The 24,893-nt window shown below is 37.7% G+C and overlaps 1 protein-coding gene across 2 annotated transcripts; it reads left to right on the top strand.

Annotated features, from left to right (window-relative positions):
- Window positions 1-746: 746 nt before the first annotated feature.
- Ecr/Fxr (protein) lies at window positions 747-22,970 on the top strand. Of its 2 annotated transcripts, XR_004064463.1 has the most exons (9): window positions 747-1,504; window positions 10,149-10,469; window positions 12,527-12,667; window positions 13,427-13,629; window positions 14,967-15,071; window positions 15,761-15,964; window positions 16,593-16,818; window positions 17,685-18,449; window positions 18,582-22,970. XR_004064463.1 is itself a non-coding variant. In NM_001129807.2 (8 exon segments), coding segments are annotated over 8 exon segments (1,473 nt in total). In that variant the 5' UTR covers window positions 928-1,470; the 3' UTR covers window positions 17,924-18,250.
- Window positions 22,971-24,893: the final 1,923 nt, after the last annotated feature.

The raw sequence follows: 24,893 nt of genomic DNA, 5'->3' as shown, positions 1-24,893 counted from the left end.
AAATTGGTTTCATAAGGGAATATCAATAGACATATATTTTGGCATAAGGATAAGTGGGTATCATTTGAGTGGTTGTTACAAGCAACGTTTTATTAGACATATTGGTTTGGAAAGCTCCCTCTATTGTTCTCTGTCTGGATAGGTTTCATTCTTATCCGCTCTGGTTAGTAAATATAAAGCCGTTCTGACTCTGGTCTCAATCGCGCAGACCCAATTCAGTCATTTTCTGGTCACTATCAAATGTTTAAGTCTAATTTGAGATTACTGACTTCATCATTTGTAAAGTCAAAACATCTGTTCAATAGATCTCTATTTTAGCCTATCGTAGAATTTATTTCATATTTTGTTTAATTTGTGTCACTCAAACATTGGTTTACAGAAATTATAGCTGGAGTCTGTTTTGATAGACTAATTATACCCTAAAGTGCATTTGCCCTCAATCAATAATACCAATGGCTCATTATGTAATGTGGTATAAACCCAACCACCACAGACAGTTTGTAGACTATATATTCAGACCCTTGTCATGCTGTCTTTTGGGAAATCGGACTGATTAACAGGCAGATTTCGAAGGAGTTTCATGCACCATGTAGTCATAAACTGTTAAAAAAATCTGTATTGCCTGCTTTAAGTAGTCTTTGGATTCCTGTGAGGTTTTGTGTAATGAAACGAAGCTACCCCTAAAGAGTTTGGAGCTTAGACTACCAGCAGGGCTGTTCCAACTGAAAAGGCAGAAGTGCTAATACGCATGGATTAAAAACTATCAAAGCTGGCTTCTTTTAGAAAGCGCAGAACGACGAGACTGAATGGGCGGGCGATGAATAGCCGAAGAATTGTTCCCTTTTATAACTGTCGTCCCTCAAAAGGGCTCTCCACTCCTCTCCCCCTCTGCGTGAACCCTGTAAAGTACTAGGTGTTTAGGCGTGAGCATCAATCCGTGCCGCAACAAGGCTGTCCTTTTGAGGATCCGATCTTCTCCTGTAATTGATACAGCGCACAAAACCATGCCCGATACAGTACACCTCCCTCCGATCTAACCTCAACGCAGACGCCAATACGATTTCATCACCACCACCACCACCGCCACCACCAGCCTAGCCTAGGAAACATCTAATCTTGCTTAAGGACACCAAAAACAGGGTGGACGAAGGAGAGTACACTTTGGAGATAAGGACCAGACAGTCGTGTCGATAGCGTATCAATCGTCAATGCAGATCAGCTGTGTTACACCATGCTGCGTGTTGACAACCTGTCACCGATCCTGATAAGATAGGCTGCTCGTTACCTACATTACACTGTTAGTGGGTCCATGATTACATCTAGTCCCCTGAACTTTTGTGGTCTAAACATCCAGGGATCACTTAGTAGTTTCATCAGAGTCTGGAGCTTGTTGTGTAACCCCCTCTCTTGATCTTACTCACCGTTTGTGGCATTTTTTTCCTGGCGTTTGGACAGCCTTATGAGGATATAATGGATTATTACATGGAGTGTGATCACTGTGATGGTATGTTTTATTATATCCTTTGTTTCGTTAAACGAATCCTGGATACTGTCATTCCTACATAGGAATACAGGAGCAACTTGTTTCCTGTAGGCAATTGGTTAAGGCTAAAACAAAGTAATTGTCAGATTTTAAGTTTAATTTTCTTTTGGGAGGGGGGGGGGGGTGGTGGTGGTGGTGGTAACTACCGTAAATACCAGGATACCTGATACTAACAAGTCTCAATTGCTGCAAACATATTTTCTCTCATCAAGTGAATTATTCAACAATGAGAGGTGGAAACATAACTAGAAATGCAATCGTGTCACAACGATGTGCGTGCAATGACGCCGTGTTTCTACGTGTCGAACGAAATAGCTTCTCTCGGACTATCCAGAGCAATTTGTACGAAGTCTTTAGCTTCTGTAATATTGGAGACAGGTAGGGTGAAAGAAAGGCCTCAATAGTGACCTTGATGGGATGGTAGTGACTATGCCTACGATGTTTGAAAGAAATTGGGATAGGGGAAAGAACCTAGAAAGGGCTCGCAAGCACTGCTGCAAAAACAAATGGGATTAGTTGCATGTTCGTCATTGCAATCAAGATCGTTCTAGGGGTCAAAAGCGTGAACCCGATTTGCCCCATAGACAATGCGTGTAATGCATGGGCGGAAAACGTAGAGGATCTGTATTATGACCGGAGTTAAATTGTTTTTTCTCTCTCTCTTTATGTCTCTTTATGGGCCGTATATGGTATCATTGGAAAGAGAATTTCATGGTCGTTATTGTAAACTACTCTCTTTTTTTCTATGATAATCCTATCGAAACATGTGATGTAAAATAGATTTAAAGGACAAAATGGCGTCTTAAATGGCCCCCTTGACCAATTTCAAAAATCCGGCCACGAGGTGCCCTGCGTATTGCATCTCGGAATGTCATTGCAAATTTTCAACGAAAAAAAAGGATGTTTAGGGGGCGAAAAGTAGTCTGAAAAAAATGACGTCATGGCCGATAAGTGTTATAATCGGGCGGAATTCGTATAGTGACCCTTGTTCAAATGCGATTTACTCACAATTTTCTGTGTAAACATATACCATACTTGGTATCATTCGAAAGGGCACTTCATTGCGGTCAGTTTGACACCATTGTCATCTGCACGCAATGTACTGCACGCATTAAAGGCGCTATTACGTAATGCATAGCAAATTCATCATTTTTGGCGATAACTTTGCGCTGACGTTAGTAAAATTTCCCGAATTTAGCAGACAGTTGTCACGTATATGGATACATGTGTCTGCCAAGTTTCAACGACGTAGGTATAAAGATCGCCATTTTAGAGCAAGTTGAAGTTATTTCGGAATTTTCTTGAAAATGGCGAATTTGGAGGGCAATTTTCGCAAATTTGGTCAGTGATAGGGTATATAATTTTGTATATGGCTGGAAAGGGCATATCCTCAAGTATCTAAATCCAAAAAAGGGTACGGCTCTGCCAAGCCATAATGGAGATACGGCCACAGAGAGAAAGCCAATTTCCAGAACTTTAGAGGGCGCTATTTATGTTTTGCAAAACCATTGGAGCGTGAAATTTGGCAAGGCTATGTGCATTTATGAGATTAAGAGACTGTGAGATTTAAATACAAAACGGAATTTATATGAGAAAGTTATGGCAGTTTTAGATTATTTAGGGGTCAATTTCTCAAGAATTTGAGAGATTTTTGACGGAGTCGGTTTCAGATTTGAATTTTAAGTACGAAGATGGCATTTTGAAGGTCAGGTTATACGTCGCAGATGAAAGAACACCTCTTAGACTATCTAGAGGAATTTGTTAGAAGTTTGTAGGATCTAGGATAGTGGAGATAGGAAGGAAGATAGAAAGGCCTTAAAATGGACCAGAAACGGACAAAATGGCGCCTGGACGGTCATGCATAACTGATTTCGAAAATCGAAAAAGTAGGTGACCTTGATGAGATGCTAGAGATGATGCCTACGAAATTTGAAAGGAAAAGGACTTGAGGAAAGTACCTTACTAGGAATCACAAGCACTACGTGCAAAACGAATGGGATTTTTGGACGATAAGGAAAACAAGAATATTAATGGGGCAGAATGTGAACGAAAACAAGGCAATGACGAAGGTTCGTCATTGCAATTAACATCCTAGACCAGAATGTAAATTGCCTTATGCAACCAGCACATGAAAAACAAATGCACAGCAGTTTGTGCAAGGGTTGGACCAATTAAACCTCTGGGTATTGATTATACCGTGCACTTCCACCCAGACAGATGTAATTGATAAAGCCAACCTCGATGTGGCATTCCTTTCGGTCTTTTAAACTTAAATTCATTGCAATATTATGACATATAATGCGAAATTATCTGGTACAAATATCTGGTAATACTGGCAGATCAGTATGAAAGATAATTCTATAAAAATTAATCAACACATTAAAAGTATGTGCAATGCTGTTTAATCATTGCACATAGAACAAAAGCCAAAGTAATGGAATTTAATTCTATTGCCTTTTCCGGTTATACTTGTAAATTTATCACTCAATTCTCAAAATAATTCAACTTTATTTTAAAAATGAATTTCTTCACAAAAATGTATCTAAATTAGAAAATAATGCTTTCCCAACTCCCAAGAAAGAATTTATTTTGTTATTTTGCCTGCTATTGTTGTTCAAGTTTTGCAAACTATTCAGATGTGTGCATTTAAAAAAAAATATTCTCAAACATTTATTTAAATTAGAAAATAATGCTCTCCCAACTCCCACGAAAGTATTTATTTTGTTATTTTGCCAAGTTTGCCAAGTGTTGTTCAAGTTTTACAAACTATTCAGATGTGAGCATTTTTCAAAAAAATACTCTTGGCAGTTCTAAGGATCTTTGTATAGGCTAGTCATTGTTGGTAACGGTTCATTAATTCATTTACACCAGGATTTTCATGACTAATGGGCACATTTGATGGCCTTTGTCATGTGATATATGCAGAATTTCTGGATGAATTGTTGTAAATTTGTTCAGTCTGTCATGTTAATGGGGACTTGCGCACAGTTGAGTTGACTTTATGAGCGCTACAATGCATGCACCTGCAATTGTATACAGGCATGATACCAGTACTATGTGCTCATTTTTTGTGATGAATATTGCATGTATGTGGTGGCAGACATATACAATGCAAATTAAATGGCAAGCCAAGGAGTTTTCTATAGTGTGGTATTTTTTGGTATTTCCCCCTTTTTCATTCCGTTGCTATGAAGCTGTATGCAGATCTGCTCTACATTAGGAGCTATCTATTTATCAGTTAATGAGTTCTGTGTTCCACGTACCAGATCATAATGATGATGATAATAATTATACTACTAATAACAGGCCTGGTAATTACTAGATGATTTTTTTTTTCCTGATTTTACCCCTATTTTCCCTATTTTTCCTATTTTTCCTATTTTTCCTATTTTTCTATTTTTTCCTAATTTTCTTACTCAAAAAGGGGGGGGGGGGGAATGTTGTTAGTTGCCACTTTTTTCTAATGAATACTTTTTTAAATATTTTTTTACTCACTATCACCCCTGTAATAATAATGATTTTAAAGATGACAATTACAATAATAACGATATTAATGATGGCATTAATAATAATAATGATAATAACAATAAGGAAAACAGTAGTCACATGTTTATAGCCCTGAATAGGCCCTACTTTGTTTCTATGCGCTTTACATTGTAACCCTGATCGTTGGATTCAATTACACATTCACACATGATAGTGCCCACGCTCCGCTCCTCATCTCTTTTTCTAGGTGCTATCAAAGTTCATGCTGTTAGAAAGGCAGCCATTTTGAGCTCACATTGCATTTCACGGAATAAAGTTAATCCTGCCTGGTACCAGCAAGAGACGAGCCTTATTCGGTAGTAAAACGAAGTGTCGCGTTAACACGAAAACAATGCATAATAGTTACTCATGTCTGTTAATTGAAAGTACTTTTATGACATATCTCAATGAAAGTTTTGCTAACACTAAGCCTCATTGTGATGGTATATGCATTAACAAGCTCCAAAACCTAAAGGTGTGTTTCCACGATGTACCTCTGTTTTTAGAAAATTATGATTTTTTAACAAATATGCATTTTGCGTTCGGGACACCTCTTTTCGTGCCACCACATTTCGCTAAGCTACCATTCAAACTATAAAACTAACTTACTTGTTGTATAGCTGTATAAAGAAATTGTTAATCTGAAGGAAGGGAGGGGGAGGGGTCTCTACGCATGACTAACTAAACCTGGGTCAAGAGAGTAAATTTGTTCAGTCAGCTCTCAATAGTATGATTTTCAAATATCTCCATCAGTTGTTTCTCATAGACTTACGTACTTACCACATCATTCTAGAATTGCATATGTAGCAATTTTTGTTTCCTTACAAAATTTCTATCATTTTAGTTTCCACAATTTTTTTTTTTTTAAAGTTACTTTACCAGTTTTTATTCCCCTCTTTTTTTTCTTACACATTTTTTGTTAAGAATGACAGAACATACCACATTAAACTGCTGCATTTAGAGTTTTAAAGCATTGGTGCATTACAAACTAATAGCCTGATTTCAATGATCGCATGGCTGCTTGTGAAAGGACTTACTTCGCTAATATGGTATAAACGATACCAGTCTTAATGAAATCTCCTTGAATAAACAAGCTACTCAACCTTTTTCCTCTTTTTAATTTTAAAGGTACAAGTAACAAACCTGGGTCAAGAGAGTCAATTTGTTCTGTCAGCCCTCAATAGTGTTATCATATTCAAATATCTCCATTAATTATTTCTCTTACGGGTAGACTAAGTTTACCACATCATTCTAGAACTGCACATTTAGCATTATTTTGTTTATAAGATTTCTATTACTTGAGCTTCCCACATTTTTCCCCCTTTGACAGGTTTTTTTTTTCCCCTTTTCTTTCTTAGACAGTTTTTAGGGGAAAATGCATATTAGTGCTGCATTAAGAGTTTCAAATCATTCAAGCATTACAAACAAATAGCCTGTTTTCAATGATCGCTTGGCTGTTTGTTAAAGGAGTCACTCTGTCTCCTAATGTGGCATTAATGATACCAGTCTTAATGAAACCTCCTTGAATGAACAAGCTACTCAACCTCCCTCTTTTTATGGTATAAATGATACCAGTCTTAATGAAATCTCCTTGAATGAACAAGCTACTCAACCTCCCTCTTTTTATGGTATAAATGATACCAGTCTTAATGAAATCTCCTTGAATGAACAAGCTACTCAACCTCCCTCTTTTTATGGTATAAATGATACCAGTCTTAATGAAACCTCCTTGAATGAACAAGCTACTCAACCTCCCTCTTTTTATGGTATAAATGATACCAGTCTTAATGAAATCTCCTTGAATGAACAAGCTACTCAACCTTTTTCTATGTCTCTTCTCTCTCTTCTGTCTCCTTTTTATTTATCATATTAAAGGTACAGGTGCAGGTAATACCAGTGAAAATACTACTTTTTGGTCGCTGGAACTCTTTAATTTTTATTAAATTTTCAAACAAGGTGGTTTCCAGCTATCCTGGATATTATAGAAAATCTGAATGATGAGTTTCCTTTTTTCAGCCCAGGAAAACTTCCTTATTCTCTGTTTCTTCTCTCTCTTCTGTCTCATTTTTATTTATCATATTAAAGGTACAGGTAATATACCAGTGAAAATGTTACTTCTGGTTTGTTGGAGCTCTTTAATTTTAATTAGATTTACAAACAAAGTTTCCAGCTATCCTGGATATCACAGAAAATCTGGATGATGAGTTTCTGTTCTCCAGCCCTGGATAAAATCTTAACTTCCTTATGAACAAACGTTTTCTCATATTTTTCTCTTCTTCAATGTTTGCTGTTGGTTTTAATGAGAGCAACATACTGCTGTTTTTGTTCTTTCTTTCTTTTTTTGTTTGCAAGTGCAGAAATGTTGTGATATAATATGAAAATTAGAAGGGTAATGCTGTACCAGCTGTCGCACAAAAAATCTTCATGAAAATACAGGTGGAATTACAGTGCATTCATGTACTTTAACAGGCCCTCCCTTTTTCACTTTCAAGCCAAACCTTACTATTGATTACACATTGAATAATGAGTGTTTGTTTTATATCATGATAGCTATCCAATATTAAAAAAGAATTCTTATAAAATTGCTTTCAGATTTTGTCTGTTGAGAGACAGATGGGTATTAAATCAATTCAAGTGTACATGATAATGCCCTTCTTGGCTTTCCACAGATCATTCATAATATAACTGATTTTTTTTTTTTTTTTTTTTTTTTTTGGGGGGGGGGGGGGGGGGAGCTAATAGGTATTAATTTTGGGTCATGTGAATGGTATCAGTCAGTGGCATAGCTTGTGAGTGGGGAGGGGGAGGCATGTGCCCTTAATCTGGTGGTGAAAAAAGAAATAAGGAAGATGAAAGAGTGAACAAGAACAGAGAAAGCACTGTAAAAAAAAAGAGAAAAATAAAAATACAACCCCCTCCCACATCCTCTGCTCTCTGTCGAAGGCCATGTCCTTTCACATTTCATCCTACTTGAAAGATCCCGCTTCTTGGCTGGTCTCGGTCTCTATGCCACTGATATCAAGTGCTTGAGCTCATGGAGTCCTTTTAATGTTGTGATTCTCGAGAAGATTTTGTAATTTGGGGGGCTTCCTAATCCGTATGTATCCCCTATATATCCCTATTGATCACATACCCCTGCAGATTAACTTTTAGACAGGCTCTATAGCAATGTAAATACATCACCTACATAAAGCCCTCTGTACATATCCGAACAGGGCTTTATGTTGGTATTAAACCGTAGTGTTTTTTTTTATGATGACGTTTTATATACCAGTAACTGTAATATGTTGCACATTTTTGTTGCACATTTTTATTGCTCATAAGACAAAGACATGTGAATACGCCCAGGACCGTCTTTATAGCAATTGCCATTCAGTTACACGTTATTAAAGTCATTAAAGAAAAAGGCGGGTATTTTTGCACTGGTTTACCGGTTTTGCTTAACCCCGTACTTTGCTTAGTCCCGTACTATCCTTAACCCCGGACTATTTTTTTGGCTTTTCACACTCGCTGTTTTTAGTCCCGTACTAGCGCCTATTCCGGAATAAGAAAATTCCCGCTGTTCTCACTGCATTTCGTTAACCCCGGATATCGTGTATGTTATGATTGGACATACTTCGCATCTGGCCAGCTGCGATATGCTCCATTGCGTAGTACCGGACTATTTTTCGTTCCTGTTCTCATTCATTTGCTTAGCACCGCAATTGCGGGGTTAGCAGGAGTTAGCACCACAATTGCGGAGTTAGCCCTGCTATTTTGCAGGGTTAGTTAACCCCGTACTATAGGTGGGGTTAGCCAACTTTAGCCCACTTTGGTAAAACCAGTCTGAACAGAAAGTGGAATAGGCTTAACCCCGTACTATAGGTGGGGCTAAGACCCCCCTTAACCCCACCTATAGTACGGGGTTAAGCAAAATATTGCCAGTGTGAAAACAGTATAACTGAGCAGTCCTTCACCTTTCCAAGTTAGAAACTCAATCATGTACCCATGAGTCTCTTTGACGAACATGCACTGCATCGAAAACTCATTGAGGGCAATATAAAAGTGTTTGAAATCAATAACAGTGTATTTAATAAATTCACTCTTTGCAACCAAGATCAATACGTACCCCCAAAGAGAAGAAGGGGAGAAGAAGGAGTGAAGGCCGCGCCTTTTGTTGCCTCTCGTGACGATGTATTTACAATGTGGATCTTAGCTCATTCAATTTGGAGGATAAAAGAAAATAAGATAATTAGCTCTTTCTAATCGACCATCTCCTTTCTTCTTATGTTATCCAAAGGGATTGGATGAAGACCTATTTGGTAATTTATACCCTGGGCGGCTCGTAAAGACCAGTCTTTAAAAATAAGTCTTGAGTTTTTTAAGCCTTTTATCTCTTATCAATCGAAAAGAGTCTAGACTTTAGTAGACTATAGGAAGAGGTGCAGTCTATGGGCTGTTTCGCACACGAGGAAACGTGCTGTAAAGAAACGTGAAAAGGAGCATGTATGTACCATGACTGTAAAAACGAAAGAGACAAATTCATTGAATACATGTTATGAGGGAATTAGAGCATGGGTGCTTACAATTCTCATACTACTTGAAGTTCTGATAACAATATGAACCCTGATTATTTTTAACAAATTCTCATTCAAAACAATTAATGCCCAAACCTCCATCTTGCTTTTCAAAGTTCTGTTCTGTTGTAATCCTATATTCACCACAATTCATATTTTTAGGAAAAGTGTTACTATATGTTTTCATTGTAAAGCTGTATGCATGTACATACAAAGACCTAGTAAGTCCATGCTACATGTACGTATATGTATTTTTGAAAGTTTGATAACTATTTTTGGTGCTGTATCAATATACATAGTTACGTTATCTTATCTTAATTCATGATTATTCCACATGCAGATCTTGTATTTTTTCCTATAACAAGATAGCATAACTATTTATTTATTACTTCATTGACTAAACCAAAGTTAAAGTTAAATCTGATCATTCTTAATTATTCAGACTCATTTGCGTTTGTCAATAATTGTTCCCTGTGGGACACCAATATCTAACGTGAAATCTATTCCTCTTACTCCGTTTGCAGATCCAGCCACACAGTCGCTACAGATCAAATCTGAGCCGCCAGATACCGGCTACGAGATGCTGCCCCAATCGACGGGTCGCCCCTACTCACAGTCCCCCTCCCTGGTCTCCCCCTCCTCCACCTCCTCGTCCACGTTACCCCCGCTCTCGATGAAGGAGCAGTCTTCGCCGCAGTCGATATCGTCGGAGGGGAGCACGGGGCCCTCTGGTGTCAAGAAGAGGAAAGGTCCAGCGCCGCGCATGGACTTGGAGTTGTGTCTGGTGTGTGGGGATAGGGCGTCGGGATTCCATTATAATGCTCTCAGCTGTGAGGGATGCAAAGGTAAGGTCAAAGTTCAAAGTTTAAAGTTCACTCACTGAATATCAAGATATTTATGAATGGAAATTGGAAATTTCAAAATCTGTTTTCCTAACAGTTTTTATAACATTACAGTCTATTTGGGAAAATGAGTATTCTAAAAAAAACGGTCATTTAAAGAATTTTACTTTTTTGAGGCACTTGACTTCATGATCATTTTAAACTGATTTTTTTTTAGGGCTTCAATGTTACACCATATCACAGACATTGATAACATGTATATATATATACCATGGTCTGGTCTAACATTGTTAAACGATGCATTTAAATTAGAGTACATTAGAGAGAAAAGTGGTTTTATGGTCAGGATAAGGAAGGAAGTCCTTCAATATCAGCTTCGTGACGAAGCTTCCTAAGTTCCTACACAGATACAAAGAAAAGCACATATAGCCCTCAAGGTCATTTACTTCTACTCCACTTTCACACAAGGAAACAGTGAAACCTGTATATAAAGACCACTCAAGGTAGACGAGAAAAGTGGTTTTTATAAGGCAGGTGGTCTTTATGTACAGGTTTCTATAGTACATGTTTCAATGAGAGACCCTTTCCAAGGGAAACAATAAATTTGGTCTAGGTAGAAATGTAGTCTTTCTATACAGGTGGTCGCTATGAATGTATAACATATTGAAACGTATTGAAGTGTTTCATTGTATAAAACTTAAAGGTAAAGACCAGTTATGGTCATGCAATTGCATTGTGAAAGAAACGTTGTGGAATCGATCAGAAAAGGTTGATCATCTAGCATCTAGCATCTGCAAGTTTCTGGAATCATCAAAATGATAAGAAATTTGGCCCATTCTTCGTAAAGTTACAAGCACTATACACAGAAAGATATATATGGGACTACCCTATATCTCTCACAGACCATGAGAGAAACAAATTTACCAAATATATGAATTAGTAGGCGGTTTCCCGGCAATTTTTTTATCATCATGTATTAGTCAAAACATATTCTTTCACATGATTGGTAATGAGAGCTTCCATTTCATTTTTTAATATTGGGGCGTTTCCAATACTGGTCTTTACCTTTAATGACATAACATGGATTATAACATCAAATAAAGCCTTGTTCATACTGCATCCATTTTTGTTCATGACTATCTAGCTTTTAATGTCGGGAATTTTTTAAAGGAAAATAAGCTGTAAAATCCTTGAATTGGCAACACATTGATAAATTCAAAATCATTGCAAATTTTTTTTTTTATTTTTTTTTTCGAGAGTATTCCCGCCCCTGTAGAACCCTTTCAGAGACAGTACATTTTATTTTAACAATGTAGCAAGAATAGATTGTTGTTGTTGCCAAGTTGAAGGACAATATGTGATCAATTTGGCAAAATTTGTCATGAGTGACAAGTGACAGTTTTTGTTATAATCTAGTAAAATTGCTTCTGATTGGTAATCTGCAAATTTGTCGCTGATTTAATCTGTCATTGAAAAAATGCTCCGTGAAACAGGTCCCTAAAGTGGTTAAAGGTATTACAAAGTTTTGGTAAATTTTGAAAAATGGGTGGATAATTATTCTTTACAATTTTGATATATTTGGATGCCCCTGTGGATGTATTAAATGCACTAGAAATGTTAATTAGCCCCTAAAACATTTCTGCTTCGAGAAAAATTGAATATAAACATTTACCGGTGCTCCGGTAAATTTTGATAAATTTCAAATACGGTAGCTCCTACGGTTATACATTGGTAGCTGCGACCATGAAAATCTCGGAATATGGAGTTGTGCTATATAGTTTCCAAACAGGAATAGCTAATCAGTCGATTTTAGTCAAGATACATTGTTTTATAGCTTAATTAATATCTTGACCTCGAGGGCGCTATACAACATAATGTGTTTATTATTTACAATTTCATAAATTTAGAGTCGATTTCGACCTCGACCAACGATCACTGAATAGTGTAGGATCGCATATGCTTCCAATATTGTTCATTTGAACCAAATTCATGACCCCATACCAAAACTTTGTATTACCTTTAATTGAGCTTTTTTCCCTTCTCTCTTCTTTGTTTTTCAGGTTTCTTCCGAAGAAGTATCACAAAGAATGCAAAGTATAATTGCACGAGGGGAGGCAACTGTGAGATGGACATGTACATGAGGAGAAAATGCCAAGAATGCAGACTCAGAAAATGCAGAGAAGTCGGCATGCTCGCAGAATGTAAGTCACGTTTGAAATGGATTCAAAATTTGTAGTGAGATGTTTTTGTTGCCAATTTGAACGTAAATATGTGATCAATTTAACCCTCAAAATAAATCCTGTCCTGAAAATGCAAAGAAGTCGGCATGCTCGCAGAATGTAAGTCACGTTTGAAATGGATTCAAAATTTGTAGTGAGATGTTTTTGTTGCCAATTTGAACGTTAATATGTGATCAATTTAGCCCTAAAAATAAATCCTGTCCTGAAAATGCAGAGAAGTCGGCATGCTCGCAGAATATTTAAGTCACTTTCAGATGATTGAAGATAGATTCAAATTTTTGGGTGGGATTGTTTTTATAGGGTTATTTTCATTGTATGTAATCTTGTTCAAGGTACTATCTAACATTCTGACTTGAAATTAATGTTGATTTGAAGTATTTATTGTCCATTTGATGAATTCAATTTTCACTTGTGCAATGTGGGCTGGTTGCCACTGTGCAGCACTTCGTGGGAGTGGGTGGGGGGATGTTTGTTCATCAGTTTAAATGTACATGTATTCATCAATTTGGCTTAGAGTACAAAGGAATACATTCTTGAAAAACCTTTGATATCTTTAAAACGATATTTGTGAAGTTCATTTCGATAAGATTTGAAGAACATAACATCATGTATTCCAACCCCTAAAAGAGCGTTACACTTAGGAAACGTAGCAGCCTGCTGGCTGTGACCTTTACTAAGTTTATCATTCAATCATTGTGTTTCCTGCTTGTTTTTAAACAGGTTTGTTAACAGAGGAACAATGTAAATCGAAAAGACAGAGAAAGATGATGAAGAAGCAGCAACAGATCGATCAAAGTCCGCAACAAAGCGAAGAAGAAAGCATCCCCCTGCTCACTGATGAGCAGAGGGAGGTCATCGAGAATCTTGTCAGCATACACAAAGAGCTGGAGATACCAGGTCCTGAGGACCTCAAGAGAGTTACGGTAAGGGAGTGTCCTAGGGGAAAGCAGAGCCATCTATACACAGAGTTTGGTCAATCCGGTTCAAGTTGGACACAAATGGCGGACTACTGCTTTGTTGGGCAAGCACAAAACAATTGAAAATACGCCATGTTGTGGCCCAGTGAAACCAAGTTGGCCAAACTCTGTGTATAGATGACTGTAGGGGAGGGAGGTTAGATTGGCTTGCAGTAAGCATAGCTTGCTGTGAGAGATGGTGACGTCACTGGGAAGTTGCACCTAGGGTAGTTTTTCGGGGGGGTAATTTTCCAGGGGGTGATTGTCCAGGGGGTAATCGTCCTGATACGTCTTTCAAGACTTAATTGTGTTCAAATGTCTGATTTCGCTAAGGCACAGATTTAAATTACAACCTACAATACAATGAAATATGATACGATATGATCTTTTAAAATAAACCTAGTGTAATTATGGAATTTTCTGTACTGTTGATACTGTTATTTCTTTGAAAACTTTTTAATAACACACCAAAATACTCCAGAAGAAAGCTCTGTGTCTTTTAACCCTATTTTGAAAGACCAAGCGATACAATTCATGTTCTTTATGATATAGTTGTTTCATTGACCTACATTTGCCACCATCAACCCAGGTGATGTAAAATGGGTACCTGGTAGGAATTAATTCCTTGAAATGCTAGAGCGCTGTAATGGCAGCCATGCGAAAGCCAGGGAAATAATCGGGAGCGCCAGGAGTGTCAAGTACTGAGAGATACGAGCGCTATACAAGCACCCAATGTTGTTATTATTTATTAATTATTATCTTGTTATATCTATATCTATCTAAGTATCTTCTCCCGGTTCGGAGGTGGATTGCAACATCTCTCCATTTCACTCTTATCTTCTGCCATTCTGGTGCACTCTTGCAGTTTTAGTCCACTCCCGTTCTTGACATTCTCTTCCCAGTTGATTCTGGTCTCCCTCTCGGTCTAGTTCCTTCCACTCTTCCCTCCAACAAATCCTTTCAGAGGCTTTGGTGTCTTTTAACATGACCAAAGTATTCAACTTTTCTCTCCTTAAAGACTGTCAGTACTACTGGGCCAGAAGGGATTAGACAACGCAGCAAGGTCACTGACAGGTGGCTATCTCATTAACTCAGCTCTCAACTAACATAAGAAAAAGAGGATCATGGGGGACCAACAGGCACCGATTGGGGAAGTTTTCTATATAGAGGGAGCAAGTAGCTACAAGTAGGACAGTGGGGCTTTAATTAATCCTACCAGTGCAATTTGTTTACGCCCTGCCATGTGTGTTATATAAACAATACTTATTGATTTCTATTTCAATTTATTTTTAATTTTCTTACAGCCATGGAAAGAGGGCCAGAACTCGGGGCAAGACTCTAGCGATGACAACGGGCCCAAATCGGTGCAGGCTTCAGATATATACGATACATCAAATCCACTACCAGGGGTAAGAGTAATGCAGTTTGGTCTACACCCAGTTCGTCTACGACCCTATTGGTCTAATAATCATTTGATGATTATCAATTTTTATGATTAAATGATTATTATTATTCATGATTAAATTATTATTGTTATTCATGAGTAAAAATGAAATTTATTTAAAGTTTTGTTTAGGGATACATCTAGTATTATGTCTAGATTTAAGAACAGAGGAGTGTTTCACAAAGCCTAAGATCGACTTTAAGTTGGACTTAACTATGGCAGGCCATTCATACCACTGGTTGCTCTCACCATTATGATATTTAGATAATATTAGTCTTTGTGAAACACTCCCCAGGTTATTTGCTGATTTTTTTCAATCTTTAGAGGAGAGTTGGCAGTTGCCACTTTTTTGACCCAGGTGTACAAGTTTTGAAAATTGTTGGCTTTACAGCATACTTAGCCTTCACAAGCAGATAATAATAATATAGCTCACATTTATAATGCGCCTAATACTTTGTTTCTAGGCGCAGCACATATTATTACCCCGGTCATCGGTTTCAGACTTACCAGCAACACAATGTATGCACATTTTCCACTCCCTGGGGAGCATTCAAGCCAGTCGCCATTTTACAAGCGCCACATGCTAATCCAACCACATTAACTTTCGTACCTACCGGGCAAAGTTTATTTGTATTTTTGTCTTCTCTCTTCCAGTTAATGCCCGTCTCATTAACCCCCAAGAGATCGGAAGATGGCGATGGAGAAGAGCTAGACGACCAGGACAACGATGCGCTCCACCGTCGCTTCGCTCACATCACCGAGCTCACCATCCTCACCATTCAGCTCATCGTAGAGTACAGCAAACACATACCGGGTTTCCTGACGCTGACCAGGGAAGACCAGATACTACTCTTAAAGGTGGGTAACGGTGCTGTTGGCAGTGATGATGATGATGATGATGCCTACGCTAGAAAGTTAAAGATAAAGTTGTGTTCTGGTCATGCGATTGCATTGTGAAAGAAGTGTTGTGGAATCGATCAGAAAAGGTTGATCATCTAGCATGATTGTACTGCAAGGTTCTGGAATCATCAAAATGATAAGAAATTTGGCCCAGTCTTGGTAAAGTTACAAGCACTGTACACAGAAAGATGTATATGGGACTAGACGAAGAAGGCATTTGAAGAGCCATGCTTCTCAGGGAACATTTTTTATCTGATGTTCTTCCACAATTGCAAAATACAATGGTAACGCTCACAAATTATTGTTCACCTCTTCCCAGAACTCGACCTTCCCTTTAATAATTGTTTTACGGTACATGTAACCATGTTGGTGGTGGCGTTTTCACGAGATCAAAACATTTTTAATTTTATTCGTCCTTTGTCCTGATATGAAATATCAATCTAAACATAGAGTGAAGACGGGGAATATTTCCCTAGCGAAGCTGATGATAAAAAAATGCAAATAACTCTATTGTAACCATGACAATTTGCTGATGATTAAAGAATGCAAATAACTCTAACCATGACAATTTTCTGACATCTTCTAGGGCTCGGCCATTGAAGTAATAATGCTGAGAGTGGCCCTACGGTACGACCGGGAGCTCGACGCCATCATGTTCGGCAATGAGATGCCCTACACGCGAAAGCAGCTGCTAGAGGGCGGTATCGGAGACCTGGTTGATCCCATGTATAACTTTGCCAAGAGTATGTCGGAGCTGGATCTGGACTATGCAGAGTTCATTCTTCTAATGGCAATCACGATATTATCACCAGGTAAGTGTAAACCCGTTTGGGCCAATTGTAGAGATGTTGTGGTGTCTAGTGCGTATGTCACCGAACTTTGGATCATCATGGGGGTGTTTCACAAAGACTAAGATCAACTTTAAGTTGGACTTAATAATGGCAGGCCATTCATGCCACTGTTTGCTCTCACAATTATGATCTCTAGATAATACATTTTCCTTCAAAAATGAATAATCAAATAATATAAATTCTGTAGATTTGTGAGTACGATTTGTACTTTTGTACCCTTTAGAGACCAATGCCAGTAAATGGAGAGAGCAAACAGAGGCATGAATAGCCTGCCATAGTTAAGTCCAACTTAAAGTTGATCCTTGTCTTTGTGAAACGTCCTCCAGGTTCAGGGTTGGAGCGAGCCCTTTCCACTTCTCCAAAATCCTCTGCCAAGGTATTAATCTACATTTGCCACACTCAACCCAGGAATTTTCTATCGGATGCACTTCTTGCAAATGATGATGGCTGGAGCCAAAATTTGAGTAATTACTTCCAAAGCTGTATGTAGAATGTAAATAGTTGGTGATCATGATATCGAGGGGTCAGTGACACAAAGACGTAACTCCATTTTGAGAAAAATTGGTTCATGTGTCACTGAGCACTTGGGCCTTAAGGAGTCAAGTCTATGTTTCACTAGTCATTGACTTCAATGGGGTGTTAGGTGGAGTTAAGTATTTGTGTTTCCTGGAAAGCCCACATTTTTCTGAACATTTTGATATCAAATACTCATTTTGGCAAAATATGGAGTTACGTCTTTGTGTCACTGAACCCTTGATAATGCATTGTCAATAAAAACAATGATTGAAGGAAGACTGAGCCTAAGTGCCTTCTTTTCTACTTCCCAGATCGTCCAGCCATCAATGAGCGAGAGCGAGTGGAGCAGATGCAGGAGACTTACCTGGACATGTTGCGCTCGTACCTCAAGCTGAGGCGCCCCCACGAAGTCCTTCTCCTACCCAAGGTCCTGATGAAACTGACGGAGCTACGAAGCCTAAACAACAGCCACTCTGAGCTCTTATTCCAACTCAAAGTCAAGGATCAAAAGATCCCTCCCCTCCTCCAAGAGATTTGGGACGTGAAATGACGCCCATAGCCATTCATGTCGTTGTCGTTGCTGCCAATCTTCTTGAACTCTGAACCCATCTCTCTCTCTCTCTAACTCAAGGATCAGGAGATCCTACCCCCTTCTCCCAGAGACACGGGAGGGAGCTGAAATGACAGCTGTATCCCTTCATATCATCGTCATCGCCGCTGCCAATCTTCTAGAACTCCAAATCTATCTCATCTCACCTCTCTTTCTGTACATTAAGCTGTCTTTTAGAATGGCCAACAAGTCAATCCATGTACAGAATCCATCAAGTTCTACAACCTATAAGATTGTTCCTTCCATGTCTCCTGTAAGTGCCCCCGAAAAATCTTGAAATTCAAACAAGGTGTATATGAAATGCTGCCAATCTTTAAATGGACAAAACTTGGTATAGTCTGTTACTCGTCTTGGTGTATTATCTAGTAGGTGTTAGACACGAGTCCAGCCAGTCGCTCTCCCTCTTGCTTCCCTAGCGCAAATACTCTGGAGGTCTGCCGTATGTAAGCCAAACAAATTTGTTGAAGTGAAATTTAAAGGATTAGCCGTAGGAGTGAACCGTTCAATTTAAAGGGGAATCTTCGATCAGTCGCTCTCCCTGTTGCTTCCCTAGCGCAAATACTCTGGAGGTCCATGTAAGCCAAACAAATTTGTTAAGGTGAAATTTAAAGGATTAGCCGTAGGAGTGAACTGTCCAATCTAAAGGGGAATCGTCTACTTCGCGAAACGACAAGTGAGCCTGCTCTGCCTCTAAGAGTATAATTTGGATGTTCAACAATACAATGCTCAACAGTTGGAATAATTTCCCGATCACCAGCAAAAGTAATGTTGGAAACGCTGCAGTTTATTTGCCTCAGGAAGCATCTGCAACTTCGAAGGCCACTGCAGAAGGTCGCTGACAAAGAACGTTAAATACCGTAGCATAGAAACAGAAACTGCAGTAGATCACGGAGTGCTTAACCTTGAGCAGGAAAAATCCAGCAAGTTCTTGATAATTAAGTACAGACTAGAAGGAACCAGAATGAAAAGTTTGGCACTTCTATCAAGGATCGTCGAATCAAGCATCGCTCGTTTCATAGTCGAGTCCTTTCAAGGACCTGGAAGTTCACCATAGATCTCACCCTGCCAAAACCTGGACAGTGATATCACGTAGAACCTATCACATTCATCATGATGGTAGCATATGGTTAAACCTTGTCGGTAAAAATGAATTAAGTCATTTGCATTCTGTGCTTATGGCTGTAGGGGGCTTAACGACATCTCACTGAAATGATTCTCAATCCAGCCTCTATACCAGAATTTTTCACTGTATAACCGTGAAACGATATTTTTGTACAGTTTTTGCAAGATGCAACTTTTTCTTGTTTTTTCCCAATGCAGTTGATAAATAATACTTGTAAATGCTTTACACTCGTTTGTATTGAATTCAGATTTGCAATTCTACCCATTTTTTGCATTATTCAGAGCTAATATTTTTGTCCTAGGTATATTCATTACAAAATGTTCTACTTTTCTAGTTTACTCAAGTCCAATGTTAAGATTTCATGTATGTTATCAAAACAAAAAAGAACCCGAGACAACTTGTGCCAAGACTTTTGCTCCTCGTTTGCGGCTACAATTTATTGTCATCCTAGATCTGTTCATATTTTGTATTTCTTTTTCAATTTTCAATTATTCCAATTACAAAATAGCTGTATATTGAGGTTGATCAACAACGGTCGAAGGTTTATTTTCTGTGTGATTTTGAAGACTGGCACGTATTAGAAATAGACATTGGACTTACATTTATCTGAAATAAACTTCTTGCCTCTCAAAGGGAAGAGAAAAGGAAGAAAAAATAGGAGAAAAAATAAAATAGAAAGAAAAAATGTGTTTGCAAATTGACTTGTATAAAAGGAAGATAAAAATTCTGTTAGATGTAAGTATTTTTCCAGTGTGATTTTGTGAACAAAAAAAAAATTATAGTATGATGTAGATTTAGGTATTGATGCAGGTGATGTGTATAGAGGAAGCAGGGATGAATAATTAGCCATTATCCGGCCGGAATTCATGAGAGAGTTTTGTAGATGTGGCGAGAAGGAGAAGTATATAGCAGTATCGAGACTAATAACACTAATAAGAATAATATTAATAAGAGTAATATTGAAGAAACAGCTGTTTTTGTATACTAGTTTGGAGCCACTAGAAGTGGTGCTTGTGTTGGTCTGTGTACATTGTAAATACTCTTGACTGCAAACAGTTAACCACCTAGACTTGAAATCCAGTTGTTTTTCCACCTAGCACTTCCGTGCTTCCAGACTCTACAAAAGACATTGAAGAAGACACACAAAAAAGAGAGTTGTGTGATGGATTTTACGTGTACATGTATATGTTGTATTTAGGTTGAGACTATTTGACTTTGTTTGAAAACCAAGGAGACAAATTTTATCACGCGCTTTATTTCTATTATTTTCTCTCTATCATCAAGGGTTTGATTGTAAATGTTCAGAATATGTGTATCAAGATTAATTTTGTTTTTTAATGTATTTCATGATTTTAAAGGATTCTGTATGAAATTTTGTTCCATAGGATATTGTATGGAGAGAGAGGCGTATGCAGGATTCGATATGACATAACTCTCTTCAAATTTTATATTTTGTTTTCTAATTATAGGCCTTACAAACTTCTAGCCAACGTATTAAAGACCAACTAATGTTGATTAATCAGCTGAACTAAGTAATTTCAATCAGGAGTTAAAAAACAGCCGGCATCCTGTTACACATTTCCAGTAGCATAAATGCTTTTTATAGGGGTTTAAACCATAGCTAGCAGAGGAGAGAGAGTTGTGACATGCTTGTTAGGTCAACTTCGTGGAGCACACAATGGTTTTCTCCCATAGAGATTGTATGTAGTGGGAGGGAGCTTTTGGGAGCTCCATGAATTGACCTTTGAGCATGCATGTGTCACAACTACCTGAAAACAGAAATACAGTCAGTTATATCAGTCCTTACATAATTCACTGTGTTATTCCAACTTTTTTAATTTGAGAATCCATGCACTGCGTATTTGTTTGCCATACATATTGTCACTTTAAAGGCAAGAGGGATGCTCGATCCATCAACATACAGTCTATCGTTCGTAAGTTAACCCTGTATTAATTTTATCCATGGTTGTATGTGTAGACTTTAATAGCAATAACAAGGAAAAATGTAGTGTCACCTTGCGATAGTTTGCAAAACGTTTTTGCACATATTTTTGTTTTATCATAGAACTCTACAAGAGTCTTTTATTTCATCCATTGAAGCTTTTAGAATTACTTATCCTAATCAGGCCTTTTTTAATATTATCCTGGAATGCCTGTTTTCCTTTTCTTGTAAACACCAGGGAAAGCTCTTGAAACCGGTAGTGGAACTGATCCTCTGATATCGGAATTATGAGAAACAGGAGAGCCTTTTCCCTTTCTTTTTTGTAGAGAGAGAGAAGAAATTTACCCAAAATTTAGACATGATTTTCCTTTGAATGTTTGTCCTTAACCATTTTTCTTTGTGCCCCCCCCCCCCCTCCTAAAGAACAAATTCTGTGTGAATCAAAATTGATGCAGAATTTGCATATCTTACTTTTCCTTTTTTTGATAGTGTCCCCCTCCTAGAAAACAAATTCTGTGTGAATCAAAATTGATGCAGAATTTGCATATCTTACTTTTCCTTTTTTTGATAGTGTATTCCTCGCGTTCATTTTTAGTTTTCTGCATGTACAAATTGTTTACGAGTTATGTAAGAGGAGGAGGAGTTACATTGTATACAAACAAACAAACAGAAATATGCTGCCAATTTCTTTTATTTACTCTCATTTATAAAGAAAACAAATCCCACAAAATGTCACATTTCAATGTCTGTCAATTGAAATGAAAATGAAAAAAAATACAGACATGTGTTTTTGACTTTCTGATGTACATATTCCTGAAGATTTATCATTTCATATTGCAATAGCAAAAGAAATACATTTAATAAGGTGGTCATTTTAATTTTTCTCTTTTTTTATTTAGGATTTTATTTGAGTATTTTTTAATTGCAATTATATTTTGTCTGTCTGTATGTATGTATATTCACTACTTTTTAAACAATGAAAAACGATTACTGTTCTTTAGAAGAAGTCATTACTCATGTGTTGGGCGATCAATTAATGAAATAGTCTCTTTCATGTATGGTACAAAAGTGCATGGTCTTCAAATTGGAGTGGATGGGAAAATGTGTCAATTTCCGTTTAAAACAAGCTCCTATTTACTTTAACCAATTCATAAAAGCTAGCCCTCGTATTCTAGCATTTTCAGAGAAATCTGTATAGAAAGACAACCCATGTGAGACACAATAGGTGGCCTTTATAGGCAGGTCTTTCAGGCAGACAATTCTGTGTTGTTGGGAGGAGTTTTTAACATCTCGTGACCTTTGAGGCTCTCCATCAGCACTGGTAGGAGAAGTATTCGATTCAAGCTAGACAGAGTCTCAGAAATAGACTGACTCTTAGATCTAGTGGTCTTCGTGCATACAGTCATGTAGGTTTCAAATACATTTTTATTCTGCCAACAAGTTCCTCATATTTTTGACACATCAGGGGATAAAGTGAAGGTACGCACAGAGGTCTATTCCCACGATGCTTTAAAGATGTGGTGGGCAGCCCTTATTGCATGTGGCATCTATATACATGCGCATTTGACCATGTTATGTCAGAGACTAATTAATAAATACAGAGAGAAATTCATGTATGGTGCCCCAACGATTATATCCATTGCCAGACCAGGGTGATGAAATTACTTCATAAATGTGTGTGTGATCACAATGGTGGGAGCTTGCTATGTTTCATGTAGTCATGGTTACAACTAGTCAGGAGGGCGGGGCAGGGGAGGGTCCAGGGGGGGGGGGGGGGTGTTTGCAAGCATCTTGGGTCTTGTTTCTATTTTGGGTTTTTCTTTTCTGCGTTTTTGATTTGCCTGGACTGTGATGTTAAGAATGTGCGTCTCTATCGGACACTAAACATGACCAAAATTTGAATACAGAGAATCTCCACCTGTCATCGTTGTTTTCTGTGCTTTTGTGTTTCGATTGTAGAACATGGATGTGTTGTGTTGCAACGTTATTGGAGTTGAAAGTAGTATGAGGGTGTGTATGAGGAGAGAGAGGGGATGAAGGGAGGGAGAATGAGAGAGAGAGAGAGAGCGAGAGAGAATGAGAGAGGGAGAAAGAGGGAGGGAAAGAGGGAGAAAGAGGGAGGGAAAGAGAGAGAGGAAGACAAAAAAGAGAGGGGGGGGGGGGGGGGTTGAGTTAGGGAAGAAGAATGAGAAAGAAATGCAAGGTAAAATTTGATTTAGAGAGAGAAACAAAGAGAGAGGGGGACGGGTTAGTGGAAGAAGAAGAATGAGACATGAAAATGGGAGATAAAATTTGATTAAGAGAGAGAATGAGAGACGGAGAGAGAAAGAAGGGGAGGGTTAGGGGGAGAAGAATAGGACATGGAAGTAGAATTTGATTTAGAAAGAGAGAGTGAGAAAGAGGGAGACAAACTATTAAATTCACCTGCAACAAGTTATTGTATTTCAATAGTCAGAATGCAGAGAGCATTCGTTGTTGTTGCTACGTTTGAGAGACATGCCTTGTGTGTGCAACTTTGCATTCTGAGTTTCTGACTATTGGATTACTATTATTTATAACGAGTGAATGAAGTAAAGAAGTATGCATTAAATTTGATAACTTTACACAAATGGCCAATATATCTGTCACATTTATCAGTCTCCCCCACCTTCTCTCTTTAACTATCTCCTTTGTCTCTCTCTCTCTCTCACACTCTCTGTATGTCTGTCTCTCTTTCTCTCTCACTATCTCTCTCTCTCTCTCTTTCTCTCTCTCTCTCTCTCTATCCTCACTTCATTTATATACCCTGCCTGCTTATTTTTCTTCACCCATCTCCCTTTTCCACTACCGAATAAACTGGTCTCCTAACATATTTCGATTTTATGCATACTTTTTTAAACAAAGGTTGTTCTTGAAAACCTGAAAGCTTTCCTGACATAGCAACAATTAATGCATGCAGACTGGATTCTAAGTATTGTAGTTCATAGTTAACGACAGGTTTAATGGAATAACTTCTCACTAGGTCCCCAGGAAAGAAACGTCCATCAATTTAAAATAAATTTGAATGTTAGTAAACCCATCTATTCTGTTCACTTCTTGCATATTTCCCATAACAAACACAAACTATCACAGTTGAAAATAAGACAAGTAAGAAAAAGTCCATGCTTTACATCAAACAATTACAGCTTTTATTGACAAGAATGACTCCTTAAAACAAACACAAACTCTTTCATCTGAGAATCTCACTATCGTTCGTTTTTAACATTAGAAAATCAAATAGAAGCAAATAATTTTATCTATTTACTTATGCATGCATGTTCACAATTTTACGATTCCTTGGAGTTAACATCCCATGAAAAAGAAAATAAGATAACAAATCTTTTTCAATTGTACAATCCATTTGAATTGACTTCACATGAAAAAGAATATAACAATGCTTTTATCATGGACAAGTTGCAACTAAATCATTCATTTCATTTTCATTTTTATTTTTTCATTTCCAACAAAATACAATACATAATAACGAATACAATGTAAAATGTATACAAAACATAGTTACATTTGTAATAAGCAAATATTAATAGTAATTTATATATTTGAGGAAGACAAAAATTGAATTTTTAAATTTAACTGCATTTATATTTTGAGGAAGTGGAGAGGTCGCTGAAAAACTATAATATACAGTTTGAAGAATGAACACAAAAAGGTGATGAAACACAAGCAAAAAATTAAAATTGTTCCAACTCCTTTCAAATATATAATACTGTATAGACGGTGTCACACAGAGACCAAAAATCCGGATTTTAGTTATCCTCTTAATTGCTGTCTGTCATCAATTATCCCATAAAAAATCCTCTAACAAGCAA

The sequence above is a fragment of the Strongylocentrotus purpuratus genome, unplaced genomic scaffold (genome assembly GCF_000002235.5).
Source record: "Strongylocentrotus purpuratus isolate Spur 01 unplaced genomic scaffold, Spur_5.0 spur5_scaffold_17, whole genome shotgun sequence".
NCBI classification, from domain to species: domain Eukaryota; kingdom Metazoa; phylum Echinodermata; class Echinoidea; order Camarodonta; family Strongylocentrotidae; genus Strongylocentrotus; species Strongylocentrotus purpuratus.
Note: the sequence above shows the minus strand (reverse complement) of the source record. Positions and strands in the feature narration are given on the sequence as shown.